This window comes from Arachis duranensis, chromosome 8 (genome assembly GCF_000817695.3).
Source record: "Arachis duranensis cultivar V14167 chromosome 8, aradu.V14167.gnm2.J7QH, whole genome shotgun sequence".
Taxonomy (NCBI): domain Eukaryota; kingdom Viridiplantae; phylum Streptophyta; class Magnoliopsida; order Fabales; family Fabaceae; genus Arachis; species Arachis duranensis.
This window is the reverse complement of record NC_029779.3, coordinates 23,978,258-23,999,315: the sequence shown is the minus strand read 5'-3', so window position 1 is coordinate 23,999,315 and position 21,058 is coordinate 23,978,258. Positions and strand designations below refer to the sequence as shown.

The following is a 21,058-nucleotide window of genomic DNA, read 5'->3' as shown; positions in this document are numbered from 1 at the left end:
CAGCTACGCACACCACACCTGCTAAGTGATTTCACACCCAAGAAACAAGTGAAAAGTAGTTTTCACAGACTTACAACAGAAAAATACACATATTGTCATTTTGGTTATTCAACACAAACCAAGAAAACAGCGCAATTCTTGGTGGGACGAGCCCTTTCCAAACAGCACTAGTGAAACTATAACTTGTGATTTTTTTCGGTAGGACTTCTGCCTGCACTACCTGTACAAAGAAATTAGTTGAATAAACACCATTTTTATTATTTATGATTATTAAAGTAACAATTATAGTTACTGTTAATATATAAAAGATAATTGTAAAATTTAATTATCCTTATTAATGTCAATAACACTAATTCATTACATAATAAAATGATTAAAATGATTGAATATAAAAGACAATTGTAAAATTTAATTACCCTTATTAATGTCAATAACACTAATTTATTACATAATAAAAGGATTGAGAAGTATTTTAATTAGAAATGAAATGATTAAAAGATAATTTTGTCACTTAAGCTCATTACGGTAGAGAATTATGCTAAAAATTTAGAAAGTTAAGAATGAATGTAGAGACTATCTTTAGCTGTGTTTTAAACTTTAACACATAGATAATAGAAGGAAAGAGTAAAAGATTAACTTAAGCACTGAAAGTGGAAAAAATTTACATACCTGAATACCATCCGAAAGCTTTTCCAACCCGTTATCCATCCCCATAAGTTTGAAAAAATTTCAAGTGTACTAAGACATCAGTGTTCCAGTTGTTTTAACGGTTAATTTTAATTAATATATATTTTATATATTTTTTTATAATTCAAATCAACGGTTAAAATAACAGAAATACCGGTGTTTTCGGTATACTTAAAACTCTTCTCATAAGTTTAACAAGGTTTTCAGTACAAAAAGATATGGCAAAGATTTCAAATGGCACACGCATTCCATTCAAAAAGTCTCAACTCTTCTGAAAGAGACTCAATACTTTGAGGAACATGCAACAGACATTCCCCGTGCCTCGTCCAAAAACAACTAATTCTCAAAAACTGAATTTCCCACTCTTCTTTGCTTCTTCCATAAACTTTTAAAGCCAATGGATTGCCATTAGCATAGTTAACCAGCTTGATGGTTAGCTCAGCATGAGCTTGGTCTCTTTCAATGTCATGGTTTTGTTTGAAGGCATTCAAATTAAAAAGCTTGAGAGATTCATCATCATTCAATGGCTTAACCTCATGTATGTGATCAACTTGTTTAACAAGTAATACATGTTTATCCCTAGTTATTACTCAAATCCTCTCCCACATAAATCTTGCAATTGGTCTGGATCATTGACATCATGAAGAACAAGAAGAATTTCCTTTCGACTAAGTCTTCTTTTGGCAAAATTGGTTATTCCATCATCTTTTTCCTCTAGTGGTTTAGAAAGAAGCTCTTTCTTCAAATGAGTCATGCCATATTTCTGAACTCTCTCCGTTACATTCTCCAAAAAAAATATATACCTTAAAATTCATGCTGAAAATCTTACTTGCAAGAGTTGTTTTAACAAGAACAGCTTTCGATTCCCTGCATAATATTGATTCTAGCTCTGCAATTGGTTCATGAATTCCAACAAATTCTTTTGGATCACATTGGTATGCTTGGTTCAACCTTTGCAACACACAATTCACCAAATTGATTATAAAAAATTTTATTTAAGAGAAATGACGAAAGGAACTGACCCAAAATTTGATGAAGGTAATCCTGACAAATTGGCTGTAAGGAGTGAGTGTGATATTTCAGTTCCTTCCCTCAGCATGTAATCTACATATGTTTCAATTTGCTTTTGATTGAAAGCCTTAACCAAATGGCTAAGAACACATCATAAGTAATGGAAGGAAAAGAACATTCACATGGCTACTAGTAGACATACATGGGTGTTATTACTTGTACACACCTAAATCGAATAATTGATATTCACTTAGATCTTTCTAGATCCAAGCATAGTCCATTTGGACGCAGGGAAGAAACAGAGCAAGTTAAGGAATGGGGTTGAAAAAAATGCTGAGACCAATAGTAACACCACCACACCTATCGTCGCCTCTTCCAAACCCTCCTCTCCCATCTCCGCCGCCAGATCAACACTCACACTCACCCCAATCCCCAACTCCCAATACCACCGCCTCCTCAACTTTCTCAAGACCCATCTTTCCCCACCTTTCACCCCGGAATCTCTCCTCCATTTCCTCAAATCCAAGCTCCATCACCACCCTTCCTTTTCCCACTACGACTTTCACGTCTTCACCTGGGCCTCCTTCGTCGACTCTTTCCGCCACACCCACTCCACTTTCCATTGGATGGCCCAAACCCTAGCTCTCTCCCACCCCTTCCACCACCTCCGCCTCCTCCTCGATTTCATCGCCTCCAACCCTTGTCCCTGCTCCGACTCCATCTTCTCCTGCCCCCACACTGAATCCATCTTCCGTTTCGCCATCCACGCTTACTGCAAAGCCGGAAAATTGGACGAAGCTGTCTCCTCCTTCCGTTCCATGTGCAGGTTGATCGACGGTAGGCCTAATGTCGCAGTTTGTAATATCATAATTCATGGATTTGTGAAATTCGGCATGCTTGATAGGGCTCTCGAGTTTTATGATGAGATTGTTAGGGTTAGGGTTAGGCCTGATCTGTTCACTTTTAACATCTTGATCAGTGGTTATTGTAGGAATTTGAAGTTTGAGTTGGCATTGGAGATGTTCAAGGAGATGAGAAAGATGGGGTGTGAGCCAAATGTGGTTACTTTCAACACTTTGATTAAGGAGATGTTTAGGGAGGGAAAGGTTGAAGAAGGGATTGGGATGGCTCATGAGATGATTGACTTGGGGTGCGAGTTCTCCAATGTCACTTGTGAGATTCTGGTTCGCGGGCTTGGCGAGAAAGGAAAGGTTTTGCAGGCATATGAGCTGTTACTTGATTTCTCCAAAAGGGGCGTTTTGCCTAAAGGGTATGATTATTTTGATTTGGTGGATGCTCTATGTGGGAATGGAGATGTTGATAGAGCATTGGGGCTAATTTATGAGTTGTGGGAGAAAGGATGTGTGCCAAGCTTGATTGCTTGCATTGTGATGATTGATGGGTTGAGAAGCTCAAGGAAGACTAAAGAAGCTTGGAGATTGGTGGAAAAAATGCTTAAAGAGGGTATTATACCAGATGTTATTACTTTCAATTGTGTGCTTCAGGATATTTGCAAGGTGGGACAAACAGAGGAAGCAAATAAATTAAGATTACTTGCTTTTAGCAAGGTTTGGAACCTGATGACGTGACATATAAAATTTTGGTTAATGGATACACAGGAGAGGGCTAATAAACTTGACCACACATAATACAAGTGTTCAAGGTTTAATTATAATTGAAGCCTAGGATAAGTGATTTATGCAATGTCTAGCGCAGCCTCCCATGCTGACTTCTTTCAATGGATAAGACGTGGGTGTGGTGAAAATGTAGCTGGATTCTCTAAGCTCCTCGATCAGTCATCTTCCGCTAATATGTTTTCAACATTTTGTAAGTTAGAAACAAAGCAGAAAAAGTATCGAGATCTATGTATAGTTGTATACTACTAGAATTTTGTTTGTTTAAAGTGTAGTCGCTTCAGTTTGTATAGGGCACCTTCAATGGCTTACAACAAATGTATCAAGTGATATAGGCAAGAGCCAAGGAATGTCTTGGCAATGAAACTTTTGTTTGTACTTAAAACACCTGATATGTGCATATACGTATGTGTTTCGGAATGATCAAGTTACTGACATTTTAGATTGATCAAGTTTTGCAATTTTATTTTATGAAGCTCCTGAAGAATGATGCATGATGAATCAATTTAAATTTATCTTAAACAAACTTGATCAATTATCCCGCAAGTTACAAACTTGATCAATTATCCCGCAAGTTAAAATAAGACTATTGGTTACTAGTAACAGTTATTGTTAAAACTAGAGTGAGACTCGCGCAATACGCAGAGAAGTTAATTATTTATACTATATAGTGTATTTTAATAAATATTATATTAAAAATATGTTAGAGAACATATTATAAATAGATTTTGAATTTATTTATTTTAAAAAAAGACATAAGTTATTTATATTAGAGTTATATAAAACTGCATTTTCATTTTTTTTTCATTTTTCATTTTACATTAATTGTTACACTTTGTCTTTTCTTACCTTTTTTGTTTGTTTGTAAATAAAAATGTTATATTAAATTTAAGAAATCTTTTACAATTTGTACGAGAGATTAAGAAATGAAGAATAATAAGAGTCTTAATATATATAAGTTGTAAAATTTGAATATTTGTAACCGAAAATTTTTATAATTATTATTATTATGACATTTTTAATGTATGTTTATTGCATTTAATTAGTATTTAATGTTTCAATTAAATAATAATAGATAAGAGTTTTTTGTTTTAATTTTTTTAAAATATTTTATTTTACTAATAATGATTGGTTGATTTTCATCTTTTGCCAAGTCATTAGAATTGCTGATGTGACATCATTAGCAAAGAAAAAATGGCTTAAACTCATTGTGAAGAGAGTTGGTATCAGCTTTTATATATTATAAATAGATAAATAGATAGATAAATAGATAGATAGGAGAACTGGTTACTGTAAAGTGTGAACATAAAGGATACCGTTATACAAATAACGAGTACATCAGCATCATTTTACTTTGTCAATGTTTTAAAGGGTGTAATGCAAGATATCTAAAGTCTAAATAAACATCACTTTAACTTAAACTCCTGTGTTTTTTTTTTTTTAAGGTTTAATTCGACCGACCATCACAGTAATCACAAGCAAGGTTTCGTGAAAAGTGCAAACAACCTGGTACTTTGTATTTGGTTTGCATGCGTTGACCCCATTGTGTATCCTTCACTCTACTCACGCTGCTACAATCTCCTCCAGCCTCAGCCTCTGTTCTGATCTTCATCATTTGTCTCCAACTTAATTAGATTGTACACAATTTTATCGTTACCATTTTCATTCGATTTCTCTTTAGTTTCTTGTCTCACCTAGATCCTGTCATTTATATGTATGTTCATTGATGAAGCAGATACTTGTGTGATCTTCGATAATTTTTGCAAGGAAGAGGATGTGGCTGCGCATGCTTCTTCTGAGATTATTAAGTATGATGTCTTCCTCAGCTTCAGAGGCACAGACACTCGCTGTGGTTTTCTCAGCCATCTGCGCAAGGAATTAGAGGACAAACACATCAAGACATACGTGGATAATATGCTCAGAGAAGGAACTGAAATATCACACTCACTCCTTGCAGCCATTGAACAATCAGAAATTGCTTTGATCATATTCTCCCAGGATTATGCTTCTTCCAAATGGTGTTTGGAAGAACTAGCCAAAATAATGGAATGCAGGAAACAAAATGGTCAAATTGTAATACCTATTTTCCATAATGTAGACCCATTATGGGTGCGCCACCAAAAGGAAAGTTATCACCACGCCCTTGCTAATCATGAGGTGAGGTTTGCAGACAGGGTGCAAATATGGAGAGATGCTCTCAAGGAAGCTGCCAATTTGTCTGGTTTCGATTCACAGTCATCACGCTTCAAGTCAGCAATCTTTTTTTTCATAGATTATTTTGTTTCTTCTGTTACACTATTAGATTAGGGTATGTTTTGATAAATGAGATTTTAGTGGAAGGAATAAATCCATTCTCACACTATTAAACTAAACAATACAACAACAACAACAACAATACTAATAATTTTGCCACGTATACATTATGTAGGGATGATGCTGACCTTGTTGGTCAAATTGTCAAACGTGTCTTACAAAGGTTAAACCAATCACCCCAAGGTGATTTGCAGGGTCTTGTTGGAATTCATGGACCAATTGAAAAGCTAGTTTCGTTGTGCACGGAATCTGAAGATGTTATTATTGGCCTTTGGGGCATGGGTGGTGTTGGTAAGACAACTCTTGCGACTGCAGTTTTCAATAGATTGTGTGATGGATTTGAAGGATTTTGCTTCTTGAAAAATGTAAGAGAAAGAGCTGAGAAATATGGTATAGATCATTTGAAGACAGAACTTCTTTCCAAACTGCTAAAGGAAGAAGATGCAAGTCCCTTTGTCACGCCTGGTGGAATAACTAATTTTGCCAAGAAAAGACTTGGTCGAACAAAGGTTCTTGTTGTTCTTGATGATGTCAATGATTCAGACCAAATGGAAGATTTATGTGGAGGACATACACGGTTTGGGGCAAGTAGCAAAATCATAGCGACAACAAGAGATAAGCATGTCCTTCTTAGGGCGGACACTGATCATATTCATCAAGTTAAGACATTGAATTCTGATGATTCCCTTCAGCTTTTCAGCCTGAATGCCTTCAAGCAAAACTGCATTATAAAAGCAGAACAAGTTGAGTTGTCCAAGAGAGTGCTTAACTATTGCAAAGGCCTTCCTTTAGCAATAAAAATCTTGGGTTCCTTCCTTAAAGGAAAAACTCAACAAGAGTGGGAAAGTGAACTGGCCAAACTTGAAAAGACGCCTGATGAAAAAATCCAAAGAATATTACGATTGAGTTATAATGAATTAGATCGTAATGATCGGAATATATTTTTGGAACTTGCATGTTTCTTTGATAGAAATACAGAAGAAGAAGAGCAGATAAAATCTCTTCTTGATCACTGTGGATACACAACTACTATCGGGTTGACAAATCTTTGTAATAAAGCTCTTATTTCCATTTCAAACGATTGTGTGTCAATGCATGACTTAATTCGAGAAATGGGCCGTGAAATTGTTCGCGGAGAATGTCTAGATGATCCAGGAAAACGCAGTAGACTATGGGATTCTTGTGATACCTATGAAGTACTGAAATACAATAAGGTAAGCAATTGATGATTACCTAGATTGTAATTTTGTCACATTTATTTTTGTGGAAGTTTGATATATATTTAAGGGGAATGCTAGGGGGACAATGACTTTATTGAACAATATGAACAACTACCAATCAAATAAAAACACACTACACCTCCAAATTAACCTTCTAAATTTTAATATTAAAATAACCATCCGTACACTAGTAAAATGAACATCCGATATATCTATTGTTTACATTGTTTAATATTTTCATTGTTCACCTATACTTTTCCTATATTTAATTTTGACATACATACTATGCAGGGAACTCAAGTTATTCAAAGTATCACATTAAATATGTCTGAAATTGATATGATAAGGTTGCACCCTGAGACATTTGAAAGAATGCCAGAACTGAAGCTTGTTAGATTTCATTCATCCAATTCCAAAAATAAGTTGTGTGCTCCAGAAGGTATTACATCCCTGCCAAAGAAGTTAAGGTATTTTCATTGGGATGGGTTTCCTTCGAAATCTTTGCCATCTTCTTTTGGTGCTGAGAGATTTGTTGAAATCATAATGCCCAATAGTGGATTGCAAACGCTTTGGGAAGGTGAACAGGTATGGAAACAATATTCTTTTTCATTTATATTTCCAGCAAGACTCTGAAATTAATTTGATGCCACACACATGCATACCTACTATCACGACCCAATCTGGCCATGAATGGCGCTTAAGAAAATCTTCCTTAGCAAGTCTCAGAAATCACAGAAAATAGAATAAATAGAATTTTCAATTATACTAAAAAGCAACACATTCTCAGTATCATATTTAAAATACATTCAGCATATTTACATAAAATTCGACTTTAATATTTATAGCAAAACATGGTCTATTAGTTTTATTTACTAGAATATTTACAAAGCAACATACTCAGGTCATTAAAATTGGATCCTGCCTGTGTTACATGGAGCAGTTTAATAAGTCTAAAGAGTTTTAAAGTTATTTACACAAAACATCAAGCCCTTGAACAGTAAAAGGCTTACTAACACAAACAAAACTAGAGCGGAATTGATGAAGTTGAATTAGGATCAAGGCTCATATCTGAAAAAAATGAAAAAACAACCGAGTGAATTTTGCAACTCATCAGGGAGTAAACAGAGCATCCAAAATCTTACGAGAGACATTTGTATAAATAATTAACTTTTAGTCAAAATAAATCCACTTTAATAACAATGACAAAAATATACTCAAACATAATGATAATTACTTATAAACATCAAATAATCAAACTTTCTTATTTTATATAAATTTAAACAGAAGGTTATCTAATTCAAAAAAGTCAAAATAACATACAGAAATCACACTTAGATTGTTTTTTCTTTGTGTGAATTCTGAAACAGACATGCTCCATTGATTTTGTAGACATGGAACAGATAGGTACCATTTTTTATTCATATGGACCTGAAAGTACAATTATATACTGACATGGTATATCAAGTCTAGTGCTTACTGTCGCTAGCTGTAGTTTCTGTCATAGGCTTTTCAAAATATCTTGACATACAAATTATGATCAAGTTAAAGTTGTCAAACAAATCAATAAGTGCATCATCAATTCAATACTAACTCTACATTCAAAGTGTATATGTAAGATAATATTTACATTATAATCTAATTTCTCAAATGACAATTTTATTAATTTCAACACAAAATATTATGTCTCAAGTAGAATTTTTTTGTAAATTATTTAATATAAATATCATATTGACAAATAAGTTAGTAATTAACTAAATAATAAATTTTAAAATTATTTTCAACAATTGTAAAATTAATATAATGCTAAAATTTAACTATAAATATAAAGTTTATTCACAGACTAAAATTTAAGAGAGGAAGTTCTACTCCATAGATTCCAACAAGCAAGGAGAGTGGTTCTTTTGAAAATCTAATATCACAAACATAACAATAATAATTCTAATAAGTTAATCTTAATATCAATTGATATAATAGAATCTATATACCCAAAAATTTTAAATTCTATCTTATCCTAACTCTAAATTTTTGAATTTATTAATACCCACCACTACAAACATGCTAAAATTAAAATTATAGGTAATTATCAAGTTAAAGAGTCACCTTAATGTCTTAATAATTAGTAATACTTGAACTAAAGGTGATTTTCCTCTTCTTTAAACTTAGATTATAATGGAGTTTTGGAATAAAAGCTAATATAAGAGAATACAATAGATAGGGCATAATAGAGTTGGAATAGAAGAAGAATAGTGAAATTAATTAAAATAATAGTGTATAGAATTATTGTTGAAGAAGTGACATGAGAGAGGGAAGGGAGACATATTTGATGGTGAGGAAGGGTGAAGTTTTAGCAGTGTTTGTGTGTGTATGATGATTTTAGAGTGTGTGTGCGCCTCGTTGGAAGGGAAGAAAATTTTTTCTTTTCTTTTTAAGGTTCTACAACCGCTCCATGTTAAAAAAATTCGGTCCTTGAATTTAAAACATGAAAATACCTTAAGTTTCGAATAAATATGGATATTTATTGCGCATTATATTCTCAGATTCTCAGGTTGTTTCTTCCTCTGAATGATTCTTCCAGACTACTTTTTCAAAGGTTACTTCTTTAGAAACTTCCTTACTTGTCGATCAATTATAGCAATAGGTTCATCTTCAAATGATAAATCCTCTTTTAATTCCATTTATTAGGGAATAAGTACATGAGATGGATCATGAATGTATTTACATAACATAGACATGTGAAATACTAGATGAATCATAGACAAATCAGGTGGTAGTGCCAAGCGATACGCTACTGCGCCTATTCGTTCCGAAATCTCAAAAGGACCAATATAACGAAGACTAAACTTCCTTAGTTCCTTTTTTGCTAAAGCTCATCACACCCTTCATAGGTGACACTCGGAGAAAAATTTGATCACCAACTGAGAATTCTAAGTTACGCCTCCTTGATCACGCGAATTTTCTCAATTGCATCTTATACCAAATCGGGTCTCAACAGTTTGGCCTCACCAACCTCAAACCATCTAACTGGTGATCTACATCGCCTTCTATAAAGAGCTTCAAATGGTGCCATTTGAATACTAGTTTGATAGCTATTATTATAAGAAAACTCAATCAAAAATAGGTAGCTATCCCAATTTCCACCAAAATCTAAAACACATCTCAACATATCTTCTAAAATTTGAATTGTTCTCTCAGATTGTCTGTCCGTCTGTGGATGGAAGACTGTACTAAGATCTACTCTTGTTCCAAGTGCATTCTGAAAGAATTTCCAAAAATGAGAGTTAAATTGTGGCCCACAATCTGAGATAATAGACACGGGAGTTCCATGAAGCTCGAATATCTCATCAACATAAAGCTTAGCATATCGGGCTATAGTATAAGTAGTTTTCACAGGGAGAAAGTAAGCTGATTTTATCATTCTATCTACTATCATCCAAACTGAATTGTATCCCCTAAAACTATGAGATAAATCTATTACAAAGTCTATGGTAATTCTCTCCCATTTCCATTTAGGTATCTCAATATGTTGTAGCAACCCTGCAGGCTTTTGATGTTCAGTTTTAACTTGTTGACAAGTTAAGCAGTGAGAAATAAAAGTATTTACATCTTTTTTCATGCCTTCCCACCAAAATAATTGCTTCAAATTTTGGTACATCTTATTAGTGCCTGGATGAACAGTGTATTTAGAATTGTGAGCCTCCTCCATAATAGCTTTTTTTAAGCCATTATTATTTGGCACACATGAACGGTTACCACAATGTAAAACACCTTGATAAAAAAATATGAGTTCTTCCCATTGTGAACATCTTCCATTAGCTTTCTTAACTTTGGGTTATCACCTCGCGCAGACTTAATTTGTTCTATTAGAGAGGACCGAGATCATATATAAGCTAAGAGTGGTCCTAACCCTTTAAGTTTAAAGTATACACCCTTAGATTCTAACTTGTGAATATCTTGCACTAAAGGTCTCCTTGACAAAGCAATGTGATTTAAACTACACATGGATTTTTGCTCAATGCATTAACAATTACATTAGCCTTATCTGAATGTTATAAGATGGTACAATCGTAATCTTTAAGCAACTCCGCCCATCTACGTTGTCTGAGATTAAGATCTTTTTGTTGAAAGATGTACTTTAAACTCTTGTGATCTATATAAATTTTACATATTTCACCATATAGATAGTGTCTTTAGATCTTTAAGGTAAAAATCACTGCTACCATTTCTAAATCATGAATTGGGTAATTCTGCTCGTGCTTCTCAAGTTATCTAGATGCATAGGTGATGACTCTACCATGCTACATAAGAACACATTCAAGTCCTTCCCACGATGCATCATAATATACCGAATATCCTCCGGATCCTGAAGGTAAAACTAGAACTGGGGCAGTAGTCAAACACTTCTTAAACTTTTGAAAGCTTTGTTCACATTTCAGCAGTCTATTGAAATTTTATATTTTTCTGAGTCTGCTTGGTCAAAGGAGTTGATATCTTTTAGAAATCTTTGCCAAAACGTCTGTAGTAGCCTGCCAATCCTAAAAATCTACAAATCTCTTTTACTGATGTAGGTCTTAGCCACTGTTGGACGAGTTCCACTTTTTTTGGATCCACTTTGATTCCATTTTTCGATACAACATGACCTAAGAATGTTACTTGATCCAACCAAAAGTCACACTTAAAAAATTTTGCATAAAGTTTGTGATTTCTTAGAGTTTGTAAAACAACTCTTAGATGATGATCATGTTCTTTCTCGCTCTTGGAATACACTAGAATGTCATCAATAAAGACAATCACAAAGTGATCTAAACAAAACTTGAATACACGGTTCATCAAATCCATAAAAATAGCTAGGCCATTGGTTAAATCAAAGGGCATCACCAAAAATTCATAGTTCCCATATCGAGTTTAAAAAGCTATTTTTGGAATGTCTTTTTCCTTAATCTTTAACTGATGGTATCCAGAATGAAGATCTATCTTGAAAAAATAAGAAGCTGTTTGGAGTTGGTCAAACAAATTATCAATCCTTGGTAAGGGATACTTGTTACAAATAGTTACTCTATTAAGTTGCCGATAATCGACACACAATCGCATAGAACCATCCTTTTTCTTTACAATGAGAATTGGAGCTCCCCAAAGAAAAGTACTAGGACGGATAAATCCCTTGTCTAATAGCTCTTGCAACTGAATTTTCAACTCTCACAATTTCGTGGGAGCCATGCGATAAGGAGGGATTGACACAAGAGAAATTCCTAGGGCTAAATCTATGGAAAACTCTACCTCCCAATCCGGTGGTATGCCTGGTAGTTCCTCTGAAAAAACATCTAAAAATTTTCTAACCACGAAATTTTGATCTATACTAGGTACTTTGGCTTCAACATCCCTAACTACTATAAGAAATCCTTGATTCCTTTTATCCATCAAGTGTAAAGCACTCGTAGAAGAGATAAGATTAGTCAAGGTAGAACAACCCTCACCAAAGAAAACAAAAGGTGGAATGCCCAGAATATCAAATTTTATTGTTTTGGAGTAGCAACTTACATCGGCCTGATAAGAGGATAACCAATCCATACCCAAGATGACATCAAATTCCTCCATCATTTCAAGAAGGATCAAATCAACTAAGTTATCAACAGTGTTCACTCTAATAATGCAAGATCGAAAAACATATTGAACTATCGCAGAAATTTCAAGTGGAGTACCAACATAAAATGGACAGTCTAATATTTGAAATTGCTTATCTAAACGAGATGTAAAATGTGGAGATATATAAGAGTTATGAGAATCCGGATCAAACAATACTTGAGCATCTAAGGAGTAAACTTGTAAGGTACCTACTATCACTACATTTGAAACCTGAGCATCCTGACGGGTTAAAGCATGAATCTATGACTAACCTTTTCCATCTTGTGTAGCACCTTTGTTGTTAGATCCTCGACCGCCAGATCCCCTACCAACACCCTTAACTAACGGAGCTGAAAAAATTTTTTCGGGAGACAGCTAAGAAAGATGGTGTGGATGTTGCAAGTAATGCTGAATTCTGCATGGAACTTTCCTGAGGATGATGACAATCTCTACAAAGGTAACAAGTCTGTCCACAACCATAACATACTCGAGTAGTCTTGAAGCATGTTTCAGAATGATATTTTCCACAATGTTAACACGGTGACCTAAGAATTTCTGAAGGCTTAGATCTCTGCATGCCTGGTTCAGATACACTCATAGCTCGACTCCCTAAGGTTGAGGTACCCTTTGAGGCAGCTTCATAATAGTTAACCCCCCCCGAATTGTGTTTGTGGACAATTCTGATGACCTGATATGCCCCCATAGCTTGATCCTCCAAAAAATTCTCCTTGTATCCTTTTTTTTTTGCCAATTTCTTTGTTCACTTTCCTTTCTTCCAATTCAGCTTCAATACTATTAGCAACATTCGTAATTTCTGAATAGGTCATGCTCCGAACCATGGGTGAAAGAGCAGTGAAGTAAGGGTTTGCTAATCCTCGAAAAAATCTCTTAACCCTCATGATATCCGAAGTCACTAAGTGCTCAACATATTTAAAAAGCTCGGTGAAACGATTCTCACACTGCATCACAGACATACTAGGAGTTTGCCTGAACTTCTTAAAATCAGCAGTATTTTTCTCCTTTATACTAGGAGGAAGGAATCTTTCCAAAAAGATCTCAACAAACTCATCCTACAAAAAAGGTGACATTCGACACGCCTTCTACTTTGAAGAGGTGTTTGATACCAATGATAAGCATGTCCTGTTAAATTGTATGTAGCTAGATCCACTGTTGTGTCATCTGAACATCTGAGGACTTGAAAGACTTTGTTCAAGCTGTCAATGAAGAATTGAGTGTCGTCCTCCAGAAGATTTCCAGAGAAAATAGGCGGATTCAACTTAAGGAAAGATTGGAGAGTGACAGCTCGTTCCCCAAGGGGTTGTAGACTTTTTTGATTAAGGACATTTGACCCTGCAGAAGGTGGATCTCTAGCTTCTCTTCGATCAGTCAAGCACTTCACAAGATTATTAACAGCTTGATGAAGTCTTCATATTCCAGCAGCAACATTCACTGATTTTTCTGTAATAATCGCACCTCTGTCTCATCCTATTGGTCTTCTACAACCACCATCCCATTAATTGAGTGGGGGAGAAGGTGCTCTATTAGTTTCAACATTAGGAGCATTACGTGCTTCTGCCCGTGGAGTAGGAATATGACATTTAGGTGGCATCTTCCACCTAAGAATAAATGATTATATTAAATACAGATAGACTCAAACACAGAAAATAATGAAAACACACTTTAAATACCTTATTTTTATGAACATTCCTATAAGTCTTTAGTAACATCACAACTTGTGAAAATGGGCCGACTTTCATTTATACAATCATGATCTTACTACAGAACAACTGCTCTATATACACAGAATAACCTGGCTCTGATACTGATTTGTCACGACCCAATCTGGCCGTGACTGGCGCTTAGAAAAATCTTCCTAAGCAAGCCTCAAAAATCGATATTACAGAAAACAAAACAAATAGAATTTCCAATTATACTAAAAGGCAACACATTCTCAGCATCCATAACTCCACGAGAGAAATTTGTATAAATAATTAACTTTTATTCAAAATAAATCCACTTTAATAACAGTGACAAAAATATACTCAAACATAATGATAATTACTTATAGACATCAATAATCAAACTTTATTATTTTATATAAATTTAAATGAAAAGTTATCTAATTCAGAAAAATCAAAATAACAAACAAAAATCACACTTAGGTTGTTTTTTCTTTGTGTGAATTCTGAAACAGACATGTTCCACTGATTTTGTGGACATGGAACAGACAGATATCATTTTTCATTCATATGGATCTGAAAGTACAATTATATACTGACATGGTGCACCAAGTCTAGCGCTTATTGCCGCTAGCTGCAGTTTCTGTTATAGAATTTTTCAAAATATTTTGACATACAAATCATGATCAAATTAAAATTGTCAAATAAATCAATAAGTACATCATCAATTCAATACTAACTCTACATTCAAAGTGTATATGCAAAATAATATTTACATTATAATCTAATTCCTCAAATGACAATTTTATTAATTTCAATACAAGATATTATGTCTCAAGTGGAATTTTCTTTGTAAGATATTTAACATAAAAATCATATTAACAAATAAAATAGTAATTAACTAAATAATAAATTTTAAAATTATTTTCATAAAATTGATACAATGCTAAAATTTAACTATAGATACAAAGTTTATTTATAGACTAAAATCTAAGAGAGGAATTTCTATTCCAAAAGTTCCAACAAACAAAGAGAGTGGTTCCTTTGAGAATCTAAAATCACAAATATAATAATAATAATTTTAATAAGTTAATCTTAACATCAATTGACATAATAAAACCTATATAAATTTTTGAATTTATTAATACCCATCACTACAAACATGCTAAAATAAAAAATATAGGTAATTATTAAGGTAAAAAGTCACTTTAATATCTTAATAATTAGTAATACTTGAATTAAATGTGATTTTTTTTTAAGTTTAGACTACTTTAATGAAATTTTAGAATAAAAGTCAATATAAGAGAGTACAATAAATAGGGCATAATAGAGTTAGAATAGAAGAAGAGTAGTAAAATTAATTGAAATAAAAGTATATAAAATTATTGTTGAAGAAGTGATATGAGAGCGAAAAAGAAGACATATTTGACGGTGAGGAAGGGTGAAGTGTTAGAAGTAAAATCCGTCCATTTAAATAGATAAACGGACTGGTCCGATGAGTTTGACCCATTTTGACGGTCCTAAAATTTCAATTTCTACTCCACAGGTTCCAGCAAGCAAAGAAAGTGGTTCTTTTGAGAATCTAATATCACAAACATAACAATAATAATTTTAATAAGTTAATCTTAACATCAATTGATATAATAGAATCTATATACCCAAAAATTTCAAATTCTATCTTACCTTAACTCTAAATTTTCGAATTTATTAATAAGCATCACTACAAACATGCTAAAATTAAAAATATAGATAATTATTAAGATAAAGAATTACTTTAATATTTTAATAATTAATAATACTTGAATTAAATGTGATTTTTCTCTTTTTTTTTTTTAATGTAGACTACTTCAATGAAATTTTGAAATAAAAGTTAATATAAGAGAGTATAATAGATAAGACATAATAGAGTTAGAATAAAAGAAGAGTAGTAAAATTAATTGAAATAAAAATATATGAAATGACTGTTGAAAAAGTGATATGAGAGCGAGAAGGAAGACATATTTGACTATGAGGAAAGGTGAAGCGTTAGTAGTGTTTGTGTGTATATGATGATTCTAGAGTGTGCGTGTGTGCCGTTGGAAGGGAAGGAAATGAAGGAAAAATGATGGGCCAAGCCCATCGTTCCTTTTTTTTTTCTTTTTTTTAGGACTCTACACCTACCTTTTAATTAGTTAATTCGTTTATTACCAAAAAAATAAAATAAAATTAGTTGATTCGTTAATTTCAGAATCTTGTAAATCTAAGGAAAGTGGATCTTGATGGTTCATCAAGCCTAATGGAGCTCCCAGATTTATCAAAAGCTTCAAATCTTAGAGAAGTGAGTATCTCTGGTTGCAAGAGTCTGCGTCAAGTTCCTCCATCTGCTGTATGTTCCCAGAAGTTGAAATACCTGAACGTGAGCAACTGTGAGAGCCTTGAATCCATAGCAGAGCTTCCAGCATCGGTTGTGTACATAATTGCTCGCAACTGCCGCTCGCTACACACTGTATCTGTATCTGCTTTGGATTGTGTGGCCAAAGAACCGATCCTGCAGCAGCAATTTGAGGATATAACCTTCAACTTCACCAACTGCGACAAATTGAGAAGGAATTCAAAAAAGAGCATTATGGAACATGCCTATGGCAGACTAAAGCGACCACTAGCAGCAGCACCTACATGTGCTACAACAGCATGGCTGGATAAGGAGGATAAGCACCCATTTCGTTATCTGTCGGGCAAGCAGCACAATCATCCCAAGTTAAATGTGTTGTCAGGTGCAGCCCCGGAATGGTTCAGATATATAAACCCACAAAGAGGGGCTGTTACTCTTGATGTTGCCCCAGGTGATAGCTTGTTGGGTTTCATCTTTTGGATCATTTTTCCTGCATACTATCGGAGTCACGAAGTGCAAGCCACTTCAGTGTCATATAAGTATTGGGTTAGAGTGATGCATGGCCCAAGTTTCAGTTATGACGGGCATTGGTTTCTAGGCGAGAATATATGGCTTAACGATAGCTATTTTTGGTACGACGGGCAATGCTGCATTGACATGATCAAGGTAATGGAAGAAAACACCGACACTAATAATAATAATAATAGCATTCAACTCGTGGTTTCATTCCAGTTCTTCTACACTCGTCTTGTTTTGAGTTACCGTTACCCTATCGAGGAAGATGTTAACAAAGAATTAGAAGATTGGGCTGTGCACCCAATATATGCCTCAGACGTTCGAAACTTAAAAGATTGGAGTGTGCATCCAATATATGCCTCAGATGTTCGAAACCGACAGGCTTCCATTCAACCAGTTGGAAGCTAAAATGCTATTTACACATTGAAATTAGTTACTAAATTTAGCCCGTCTGTATTTATATTTAAATACATGCAATTTAACTCATTTTTAATGTGTATATTTTTAAATGTATTTTATATTAGTAGTTAATTTAGTGTATATTTAATATATGAATTTAAAATAAATAAAAAGAAATATATTTTAAGAGTTTAATTTAAAAGATATTCTCTTCGTTCAAGATGTTTTAAGCAACATAGTTATTTTTGTTAACCGATTTTTGGTAATTTTCTAGTGCAATTTCTAAAAAAAAGAGTAAGTAGTGTACTTAAAATAATAAAAATAAAGATAATTATACAAACTCAAAGGAACTTTCTATTGCTAGTTGACAAAGCTAAGACACCACATCACTCTTAGCGAAGAAGTTTGATGGAAATTACATCAATTATTGTTGTTGACTTCTTGTTTACTCCTCAGAGCTGTTTGTATGCTCGAAATCGAAGAGAATGGCTTAGAAAAAGAAAAATAGAAAAAAAATCATATTTTTCTAAACATCATTTTTAAACTTTAATTTTTTTAAATACGATTTTGTTTGTAGTTAGTCGCACTCCGGTTCTCATAGAGTTTGTCTATCCTCCAGCGAGTTTCCTTTAATTTTTTTCAATCTCGCTTTTTTAATCAAGTATCATTATCTCCAAATAGTATATAGATCCACAAACAGTGTATAGGAGGAGTACACAAAAATACACAGACAGTGAGAATGACTTTTTCAAAGATTTTTTTAATTATAAATTAAAAAAAACATATTTAACAATGACAACTATTATCATCATCTTTAGAAATACACAGATACACCGAAATAAATTCTATTTAACAAGAATTTTTTAAATTATAAGTCGTATTTTATTTTGAAAAAAATTTTAAAAATATAAATCGTATTTGGGGTGTGGCGAACTTGCTCTATACAAAAAAAATCATATTTAAAAAATTAAAGTTCAAAAATAGTGTTTGGGAAAATATAAATTTTTTTTAATTTCTGAAAAAATGCCTATGAATTTTATTACATTTGTTAGGGAATAGAAAAGTTAGTTTTTTTTTTTTTAAACAGAAAGAATAATCAAGTTATGAATTTTACTAAGCTTGTTAGGGAATAAGAAATTTAGTTTTATTTTTTTTTTCTTGGTTGCAGAAAGGTAGGTTTTTTTTTTATCATTAACATTAGTATTTTGGAATAAAGGCCCAGAATAACACAGGAGAAACACATTTAATTTCTTTCCTAGACACATTTAATAGAGGCCCAGAAGTCATTTTTTTTCTTCTAAGAATCGACATCAAATTACCAACTGAATGCTATTATATCTAGAGATTTACTTCAATAAATTGGTTCTATACATGATATTTTACTCAATTAATTACCTTAAATATTTCGATCTAACAACATCTAAATATCACAACCTAATTACATGTCCTTCGTTGTATTATTGATGTTTATAAGTTGTTATAACTATGCTATTCTTTTGTCAATTCTAAATATCCAGCTTTAAAAAAGGGAATAATAAGAGTAAACTAAATTCTAAAAATATCACAAACGAATAGGATAAAAAAGAAAAACAAAACAATGGGCACATCCTAGTACCAACGAATAACGATAGCCAGTAGCCACAACAAGAACGAACCAACAAATTCGTCCCCATCTAACAAGCTATGGAGAACTGAACATGATATGGCAAAGTTGAAAAAAATAAAAAATAAACGGTAATGTATGGAAAGGAACTAAGCAAGGACAACAGAATCAGGTAGATATTGGATGACATGAGGAAAGAAGCATAGTTAGCATTTGGCAGAAATTGGTATTTGTCTGTTTCTTTTTCACGGGAGGGAAAAGGAAGATATGAGACACGCATTTATTTATTTTCATTGTTCAATATTATTATTATTATATACTTGAATTACACATTACATGTACAAGTATGTAGTATGTACATAGTATACATTATTCCAATACATAATACATGTAGTAAGTTGACCGGTAAGTTGACCGGTCTTTGCCACATTTTATCGCTTGCTTTGACTCTTTCCAGTTTTACTCCGTGGCGATATTACAATCAACGGAGGCAATGCCTCTTAATGCGTCACCCTCTATTACAACATCTAATTCGGGTAATGTATTTGCTAAACATTATCTTAATAATGTTAAAATAAAAAAATAATTACGGGACTCATAAGAGTCATGCAAAGCCGTGGGGTCACGTGAATATTATTTCTATGAACTTCATACACTTTGTAAAAAGAAATGAAAGAAAGAATGAATCCTGGAGTTCATTTCACCTACCAACTCATGTGAATATTATTTTTATCAACTCATGTAAAATAGTTTCACTTGGAACAATTTCACTTTGAGGTTTGCTGTATTGCTGTTGTGAGTGGAGAAACAAGAATTTAATGAGAATGTTCAAGTGGGTTCTGTATAAGAATGGGGAGGAAAACATTCATTTACTGCACAACATAACACACAATTTTTTTACTCAAGTACGTAATAGTTTGCATTTGTCTTGTTGACGATGGATTCAATCCGTGGGACACACTGGAGGAAAGCCCACAATGCTGTTCTTCGAATGTTATTTTTGTATTTTTTTAATAGATCTATTATGTTTTTTTTTCTGTTCTTTGAAGCTCGAAGAGATTGACTTGGTTTATGAAAACTAATCATAAAATTTTTTTTGCATGAACATTAGTCAAAATAATATAGTATCAAGTTTGATTGGTCGAAAAAATTAGGTTATAGTAATTTAGATAATTTAGTATTTTTAATGATGATGTTTAGAATAAAATAAATTTTTATAATATTTATATAAATTTTTTAAGTTAAAAAATAAAAGAGTTTATTTATTATATTTATGTTTAAAAGTTATTTTACTAAATACAATTGTGGTGCATGTGCTTATTAAAAATTATTTTTTTTCGCGTGTTCATCCTTCAGATTCAGATGATCTTCTTCGGTGTGTGCAAAAATTGCATTGAACTTCAAAATCAGTCTATCTTTTCAATTTATCGGCGTAATAGGCCAACTTCTTGGCAATATTGGCTGGAACCGGCGCCTTAATCGCTGGAACGAGAGTATACCAAGTACTCCTACCAGGACACCGAGTAGAAATTTCAGAATATCATTTTTCTTAGGTGTGATTCAAGGATTAATTTTTATATCTAAGAATATTATTATTAGGAATATGATTTTTTAGAATAATATTACCAAGTATATAGTATTCTTATGTTTGGTTTGTAAGGATAAAATCTATGAAATATTAATAATATGTCTAGAAATAGTTTAATTTTTGTTTGGTTCATATTTAATATATTTGAGAATTGTGAATACTTTGTCCAAAATATCCTTATAATTTTTAATTAGAAGATTAATGATTAAATTTAGTAAATATATATAATAAAATATAAATAGTATTGATTCTAATTTTTTTAATTTACTAAAATACCCCTAATATCAAATATCTTTAATTAAAATTATTATTAATTCTATTTTTTTTAAATTTGCTAAAATATCTCTAATAACAAATATCTTTAATTAAATTATTATTGACTCTAAATTTTTTAAATTTACTAAAATACCTCTAATAT

At 32.8% G+C, this 21,058-nt stretch overlaps 1 protein-coding gene and 1 pseudogene across 2 annotated transcripts in view; both read left to right on the top strand.

Annotated features, from left to right (window-relative positions):
- Positions 1-1,900: 1,900 nt before the first annotated feature.
- LOC107461344 (pentatricopeptide repeat-containing protein At2g36240-like) lies at positions 1,901-3,780 on the top strand (annotated as a pseudogene).
- Positions 3,781-4,785: 1,005 nt separating this feature from the next.
- Positions 4,786-21,058, top strand: part of LOC107461399 (disease resistance protein RPV1) — a 76,128-nt gene continuing 59,855 nt past the window's right edge. Inside the window, exon 1 of one of the 2 annotated variants that reach the window (XM_052252793.1) lies at positions 4,786-4,969. Coding sequence is in view for 1 of the 2 variants with exons in the window: in XM_052252790.1 (XP_052108750.1) it covers positions 5,049-5,494 (446 nt within the window). In the remaining variant the exon portion in view is untranslated. Of the gene's footprint in view, positions 5,495-21,058 lie in introns of both variants that reach the window. The other variant, XM_052252790.1, reaches the window with a different exon arrangement.